The following is an 8,068-nucleotide window of genomic DNA, read 5'->3' as shown; positions in this document are numbered from 1 at the left end:
ATGAAAGCTTTGGAGAGTGGATAGTTTGCTGCCTATATCCAGATCGACTGATCTAGTGACTAGTAGCGAGAAGCTTGCTCACGTTCTAGTACTGTGACAGCCCAGTCACCCCATGTTGATATGCACGTTCGCCCTGGTAAGTGGAATCCTGCGACAAGGCGACATCAATCTGAGACTTGAACTCATCTCCCAGGTAACTGTCCTGTAATTACAAAGAACACATCCAAAAATCCAGTTATTTGACAAGGCAGATTTTGGTTGGAGGATAGAATTTTCCATAAAACGATCAGACAGTTATACAGCACCTTAACAGAAGCAGTAGACAAAGCAGTTAAACAAAGGGAGCAAGTGGGAAGGGATAAATCCAGAGCTTCAAGCCTACACAGGTGAAGGTGTGGCTGCCAAACATGGGATAAAAGAGGGGCAGCCAGGAGAGACTGTAAATGAGGGTTTCTGCAACAGATGGACTGAGTGGGGGGGGGGGCAGAGGTGGGTAATATTATGGAGATGAAAACGTTTTGGGTTTTATGGCAGAGACGGCAGTTCAAAGCTCAAATTTGTGATCAAGTTACAGTTCACACAATTGTCCGTGCATGAGCAAAGTGAATAAGCCCAACCCCAAAGACCCAACTGATGAAGATTCTTACTCTTATGAAATGGTTGAAAGGTGAACAGTACAAAGATTTACCTGAGAGAGTTCCGGCTGAGAAAGGCCAGGCTGGCTCATTTGTGAAGGCTGGCTCATGGAGATATATCCCTGTGTCAGAGGCCCCTGAGAGAATGGCTGCGACACCACATCCTGGCTGGCCTGGCTGTTGGGCAGGTTGGACTGGCTGCTCAGCTGGTTCCCCATGCCACGGTTTCGCTGACGAGCCCCACGGCCCACTTTCCCTTTTGGAATTCCACGACCTTGAAACAAGAACACTTGTCTTGAATCTGCCTGGGTGTGACCCAAACATCCCTTACCCAAACTCAGCAGAGGGCAGCAGGGCTGATCTCCTAGCACTGCAGAATCCCACTGCCCATTGCACAAAATGCTGAGTTCCATGTTCTGGATACAAATAGCATGCACAACAATGGAGAGAGTTGGTACAGGGCTACCAAGTGTTAGCAGAAATGCCCAAGAAGCCAACTACAGACACTATCAGGTCATGGAGCAAATACTTCAATATCCCTTCCTAGACCAATCAGGAAGGGCAGGATAAGAATTAGATCATGGAGGAAATTATTCACTTAAAATTAATTATTGTTAATGTGACAAAAGTGTTAGAACACCAGTTTATGCAAGTTGAAGACTAAATCCTTCGGGGATGTCTCATTTCTGGACTGCAAATTCTATATAAAATATGAATTCCCTTCCCAATCTGAGCTTTCAGTACGTACTGGTTCCAGGTTGCATTGTTCAGTGACCCGCCCTTGGGACATCACACAAGCCCCTATTCAGACACATTTTACAGTGCTCACCAGCTGCTGGTCCATTTGCTTGTCCAAAGTACCCAGGTGGCGGCATTGGGGGCATCATCAGATTGAAGGGAATGGGGATATTCATTGCAGCTACGTGACTGGGGCTGGCTCCAATCATCCCGATCTGGTCATGGGTTTGGAAGTACATGTTGGAGGGTCTTCCTGCTGGAGGGAAAAAAGTTCAAATATTAGGAAAAATGTGGCTGAGGGGCCTAACAATCACTTGGCATAGCCTTTACACAGGGGACAGCGTAAGGCATTTATACACAAGCTGTGGACAATAGTGTGACAGTTTTTTTACATGGGGTGGTGGGCACAGTGGGTTTGTCGCATCAGGTGCTGTCCTTCTCTCACCATAGCACTCTAATGAAGCTCAGCAGCAGGTGGTGAACTTCTATAAACATTTGTGGGATCAGACAGTGAGAAATGCAAACACAATATCACAACAAATTTCATACAGCAATCCTATAATTGTGGAATATCAGGGTACAAATTGGCTGACCATTTCCAGTTGGATTCAGTTACGTCCTTAATTGAATCCAGAATCAGGTTTTCTTCCCCAACTGTTCAAAATTCAAATCTGAAATTAAACGCACAAGTGCAATCTTACCTTGGCCACTCCTGTCGTATACAGAGCCTGGGATGATAGCTTCTCGAGCATCATACATAGCTGTGGTCATGAACCGGGCTCCCTGGAATACAAGGATATTGATTAGAGCAGCTCTGCTATAGAAATATGTCCCTCAGGATTATCAAAAAAATTAATTTGAATATTGAACCCAGTCAGTTAACTAAAGCCGAATTAAACTATTAAAAGCCTCAATAGGGGCAGTGCAATGGAGTAAAGTTATAGTATACCAATAGTTTGGAGACAGGCCAGAATGCAGCCCCTTTACATGGAGATCAGGTTAATGTAGTGAACTTGGCCATCATTTTGCAGCCAGGAGAGCACTTCAGTTATTAGATGCCAGTCAGGCATCAGGACAAATATAATTACAGGTGATGAACATCCAAAGCAGTAATTTAGAACTGTGCTTACTAGAAAGTATTGGTGGTGAAGATCGCTCGCTAATCTCCTACCTCTGCTTTCCCATAATTGCTCCAAGTGTCAACTTCAAACCAAGAAAGGTAAATGTATAGAACCAGTGTAAAACTCCTGGGGCAGTATGCAGAGAATGTTTAACATGAAAGATTGCAGGGTAGCCTGGATTGCAAGGGTAGCGAGGCACTTCAGGAGATACACATACTGTACTGAAAGAAATTACACTGCTTTGCACTTTATTCATAAAATTTGTAGAAGTACAAGACAAAGTATATTTTTTGAAACAGGGTGGGTAAGCAGAACATGCCACAACCTGGTCTACATACCATAATAGCACTAACCCTGTTTACAATTATTGTTTGACAAACAGGGGAACCAGTTAGCTGCAAATAGATTCATAGCAGACTGTCAGCAAGCTGTGGGATCAGCGGTTAAACACATGGCTATACAGTTTGCTCACCGGATTGATGGTATTGACCAGCTTCCGTGGTTTACTGAACTGCATCAGACTCTCGCGGAGATTGTTCAGTGGCCCCTCCACCAGCACTTTTTGCTCTTTGTAATAATTCAGCAGATGATTCCACAGTGGCTGTTTGGACAGAGCCTTTGGATTCCCCACAATAATCACACCATACCTACAAAGTAGAGTCCATACAGCACATCAGTGAGTTCGAACTTGGACCAAAGAGGAAAAATGCAATCACCCATCAGAAGCAAGTAGCCATACAATGCACTGTCCCAAACTGGAAGCCTGGGAGCTTTAAATCCAGTGGTTTGTGCTGCTAATCAGGAGTTCAAATACTACCCACTCACAGGACACATTCCTCTAATCAAGTAGAGAATTAATTGATATTTATTAAGCTCAGCAGAAGAGAGTCTGTTGGTGGTGATGGTGAAAGGTGGGGTTGAAGATGGAGAAAGTTGAGGAGGGCAGAGAAATAGATACTCATTACAGAATGGGTGCAAATACTGTTTACTGAAGAGTCTCATTTAAAAAAAAGAATCCTTTCTTGCAAACAACCATAATAAAATGTATTCCACCATCAGGAATAGGGATAGGGGAAGTATCTGTAATAAGGTGCACAGTCTCCAGCACTATGCCACAAACACACTGTCAACGGGGAGCCTCTGGTAAGAAGGAACCCACTCAGAACCAAGGACCAATGTGTTATCCCCCCAGTGCCACAAGAGATACCGTGGGATCACGTGCAGGACCTGATCCTTGTAATGCTCCAACTCCAGCCCTTCACCTTGTCCTATACCCTGTCTCCCTCTCCAATCCTTATATTGCCCCCGCCTCACCTCGCTCTCGTGAGGGCCACATTCAATCGACGGGGGTCATTGAGAAATCCAATGCCCTGATGCTCGTTGGCTCGGACACATGATAGGATGATGAAGTCTTTTTCTCGGCCTTGGAACGCGTCAACACTGGCAATCTCGACCTCCTGGGTCATGAACACAAACAGGAATTTTACATTATCTCTATCCTTCCAACTGTCTCACTCTAGTCAATCCTCATTAGAAAACTCAGCAATTACTGTTTGCTGAAGTCCCAACCTTGTTACTGTGTCAGAAATCAGAGACCAGAACTGAGTTTTGACAGCTTGGTTAGAAGGTATCACAAAGATATTTATAATGCTACCTGGTAGAGTTTTGTGTGAAGAGAGCCACTGAACTGCATGTACTGCACCAGGTATGATCGCTGCCCCTCATATGGTGTAATGATCCCGATTTGATCGGGCTTGGCGCCTGCCTTCAGCAGTTTAGTGGTGATCTTCTCTACGTTGGCTGCCTCAGTCCTGAAAACAGAGCAAGGTTCAACTTCATTTCAACAAACATTCAAAGCCTGGTGATGAATTCCTGCCCCACCATCATTCTAATATTACAGCTCCCATCAGTATTTTCTCTGCACCTCAGGCTAATTGAACAAACCACTTTCATAGTAACTGCTACAGGGTTCCCTACCCAAATGCCAAGTTAAAAAAATGCCAGATTTGGCGGTGCACAAACCGGTTGCCATGCACACTTCCAAAGCAATGACTACACTTTTAAAAGAATTCAGATTGTGAGGCAGGAGATTGAGGATGTGGGTGTGGAAAATGGTCTTAACAAAAATTCCCTCTCTTTCCCTTTCCTCCTCCCCAGAAAAGCAAATATTTCTTTCCTCCAAGTGGCTGAAAAGCTCTGGAGGAAGGCCATACAGACTCGAAACGTTAACTCTGTCTCTCTCTCTCTCCACAGATGCTGTCGGACCTAAGTTTTTCCAGCATTTTCTGTTTTTATTTCAGATTTCCAGCACCCGCAGTATTTTGCTTTTATATTGCGGCTGAAAAGCCTGACTGGACAAGGATCTATTGGTCATGTATATACCTATTGAGGTAGGAGGTCCCTGAACTAGCGATTTCCTCCTGGCCTTGGGTCACATAGAAGAACATTGGCTTGTCTGGCTGTGGCCACTGGAAGTCAAAGCCTTTCTTTATACGATCCGCTGTGAAATCAAAAGAACACCGTCAGAACAATGATCTCACAGATTTGCACTCCTTGCCGTGTCCATACATGCAAGATTTCTACATACCAGCCACATTTAGAACTGTTATTTCGGAGCCACCTGTTAAATCCACTATTAGAGCACTAAGACATCAAGCCCCCAAGTGAAATTATTTGCAATCCAATTAGGCTGTTAGATTGTTGCCTGTACCAAAAGAATGAATTAATGGGGACTGAATTACTAATCTTTTGCTCATACGAATAGACATGCAAACATATGAATTAGGAGCAGGAGTAGGTTACTTGGCCCCTCGAGCCTGCTCCATTCAATAAGATCATGATCTGATTGTAACCTCAACTCCACATTCCTACCTACCCCCGATAACCTTTCACCCCCTTGCTTACCAAGAATCTATCCACCTCTGCCTTAAAAATATTCAGACTCTGCTTCCATTGCCTTTTCAGGAAGAGTTCCAAAGAGACTCCACCTTCAGAGAAAATTTCTTCTCATCTCTGTTTTAAATGAACAACCCCTTATTTTTAAACAGTAACCCCTAGTTCTAAGTTCTTCCACAAGAGGAAGCTTCCACTCCATATCCACTGTGTCAAGACCCCTCAGGATCTTAAAAGTTTCAATCAAGTCACCTCTTACTCTTCTAAAATTCCAGTGGATACAAGTCTAAACTGTCTAAGCTTTCCTCATAAGACAAATCCTTCTCTGAATTGCTAACACATTTGCATCTTTCCTTAAATAAGGAGACCAATACTGTGCACAATACTCCAGATGTGGTCTCACCAGTGCCCTGTACAACTGAAACATAACCTCCCAACTTATGTTCCCCTCGAAATAAACAATAACATTCCATTAGCTTTTCTAATTACTGGCTGTACCTGCATACTAACCTTTTGTGATTAGGACACCCAGATCCTTCTGCATCACAGAGCTCTGCAATCTCTCACCATTTAGATAATAAGCTTCTGTTTTTATTCTTCCTGCCAAAATGGACAATTTCACATTTGCCCACATTATACTCCATTTGTTTGCCCATTCACTGAAGGAGGCTACAAAGTGACACAGGTTAGTTCTCTTCACAATTTACTTTCCTACCTATCTTTGTGTTGTCAGCAAATTTAGCCACCATCCTTTGGTCCCTTCATCCAAGTCATTGACATAAATTGTAAAAAGCTGAGGCCCCAGCACTGATCCCTGTAGCACACCACCCGCCACATCTTGCCAACCAGAAGACGACCCATTTATGTCAACTCTCTGCTTTCTGTTAGCTAGCCAATCTTCCATCCATGCCAACATGTTACCCCCCTACATCATTTTATTTTCCGCAATAACCTTTGATGTGGCATCTTTTCAAATGCCTTCTGGAAATTTAAGTACAGTACATCCACCGGTTCCCCTTTATCCACAGCACATGATTCCTTCAAAGAACTCCAATAAATTGGTTAAACATGATTTCCCTTTCACAAAACCATGCTGACTCTGCCTGATTGCCTTGAATTTTTCTAAGTGCCCTGTTATGACATCTTTAATAACAGTTTCTAACATTTTCCCTATTAAAAATGTTAGGTTAACTGGTCTATACTTTCCTGCTTTGTCTCCCTTTTTGAATAAAAGGAGGAGTTACATTTGCTATTTTCCAATCCAATGGAACTTTCCCCGAATCAAGGGGATTTTGGAAAATTACGATCAATTCATCAACTTTCTCACAAGCCACTTCTTTCAAGATCTTAGGGTGAAGTCCATCTGGACCTGGGGATTGTAATTACCCCAAGTTCTATCCTCCCTTCCATTTCCTCATTTACAGCGATTTCCAGGACGTTACTCATGTCCTCTATAATGAAGACCGAAGCAAAATACCTGTTTAAATTCATCTATCACCCTACTTGTCATTATCAATTCCCATGATGCACTTTCTATAGGACCAACGCTCACTTTAACTCTTATTTATATATCTACAGAAACTCTATCTGTCTTTATATTACTAGCTAGCTTTCTCTTCTACTCTAATTTTCCCCCCATTGATCTTTTTGTCATTCTTTATATTACTTCCAATCTTCTGACCTACCATTTGCCAGTTCATTTTAGCTAGCTCTGCTTTCTTACACACATTTAAGTTTAAAATACTAGTCTTGGACACACACGTTTTTCCCCTCAAATGTAAAATTCAATCATATGATCACTGCTACCTAGCAGTGCCTTCACTAGGGGGTTATCAATTAATCCTATCTTGTTGCTCAATCCCAGGTCTAGTTTAGCTGGTTCTGGTTGGCTCCAGAATATGCTGTTCTAAGAAACTATCCCAAAAACATTCTATGAACTCATCCATGCTCCCTTTGCCCATGTGATTTTTCCAGTCCAAATGTAGATTAAAATCCCCCATGATTATAGCTGAACCTTTCTGACAAGCACCCATTGCAGATGACACAAAGCTGAGTGGGAGGGTGAGCTGCGAGGAAGATGCAGAGATGCTTCAGGATGATTTGGACAAGCTGAATGAGTGGGCAAATGCAGTATAATGTGGATAAATGGGAGGTTATCCACTAAGGTAGCAAAAACAGATTATCTGAATAGCTATAAATTGAGAGAGAGGAATGTGCAACGAGACCTGGGTGTCTTTGTACACCAGTCGCTGAAGGTAAGCATACAGGTGCAGCAGGCAGTAAAGAAGGCAAATGGTATGTTGGCCTTCATAGCCAGAGGATTCAAGTACAGGAACAGGGATGTCTTGCTGCAATTGTGCAGGGCCTTGGTGAGACCACACCTGGAATATTGTGTGCAGTTTTGGTCTCCTTATCTGAGGAAGGATGTACTTGCTATAGAGGGAGTGCAACGAAGGTTTGCCCGACTGATTCCTGGGATGGCGGGACTGACGTATGAGGAGAGATTGAGTCAGTTAGGATTATATTCGTGGAGTTCAGAAGAATGAGGGGGGATCTCATAGAAACCTATAAAATTCTAACAGGACTAGACAGGGTAGGTGCAGGAAGGACGTTCCTGATGGTGGGGGAGTCCAGAACCAGGGATCACAGTCTGAGGATAAGGGGTAGACCATTTAGGACTAA

At 43.3% G+C, this 8,068-nt stretch overlaps 1 protein-coding gene across 4 annotated transcripts in view; it reads right to left on the bottom strand.

The window, feature by feature from the left end:
- The window catches only part of upf1 (UPF1 RNA helicase and ATPase), a 106,574-nt gene that overhangs the window by 3,201 nt on the left and 95,305 nt on the right, over nucleotides 1–8,068 (bottom strand). For 2 of the 4 annotated variants that reach the window (XM_041203882.1, XM_041203884.1), the window contains exons 16-23: nucleotides 4,877–4,994; nucleotides 4,149–4,305; nucleotides 3,809–3,951; nucleotides 2,967–3,141; nucleotides 2,075–2,156; nucleotides 1,465–1,626; nucleotides 689–909; nucleotides 83–202 (exon numbers count right to left, since the gene is read on the bottom strand). In XM_041203882.1, the coding sequence (XP_041059816.1) occupies nucleotides 86–202; nucleotides 689–909; nucleotides 1,465–1,626; nucleotides 2,075–2,156; nucleotides 2,967–3,141; nucleotides 3,809–3,951; nucleotides 4,149–4,305; nucleotides 4,877–4,994 (1,175 nt within the window). In that variant the 3' untranslated portion in view covers nucleotides 83–85. Of the gene's footprint in view, nucleotides 1–82; nucleotides 203–688; nucleotides 910–1,464; nucleotides 1,630–2,074; nucleotides 2,157–2,966; nucleotides 3,142–3,808; nucleotides 3,952–4,148; nucleotides 4,306–4,876; nucleotides 4,995–8,068 lie in introns of all 4 variants that reach the window. The other 2 variants (XM_041203881.1, XM_041203883.1) reach the window with 1 other exon arrangement.

Source organism: Carcharodon carcharias, chromosome 14 (genome assembly GCF_017639515.1).
Source record: "Carcharodon carcharias isolate sCarCar2 chromosome 14, sCarCar2.pri, whole genome shotgun sequence".
Classification (NCBI taxonomy): Eukaryota; Metazoa; Chordata; class Chondrichthyes; order Lamniformes; family Lamnidae; genus Carcharodon; species Carcharodon carcharias.
Note: the sequence above shows the minus strand (reverse complement) of the source record. Positions and strands in the feature narration are given on the sequence as shown.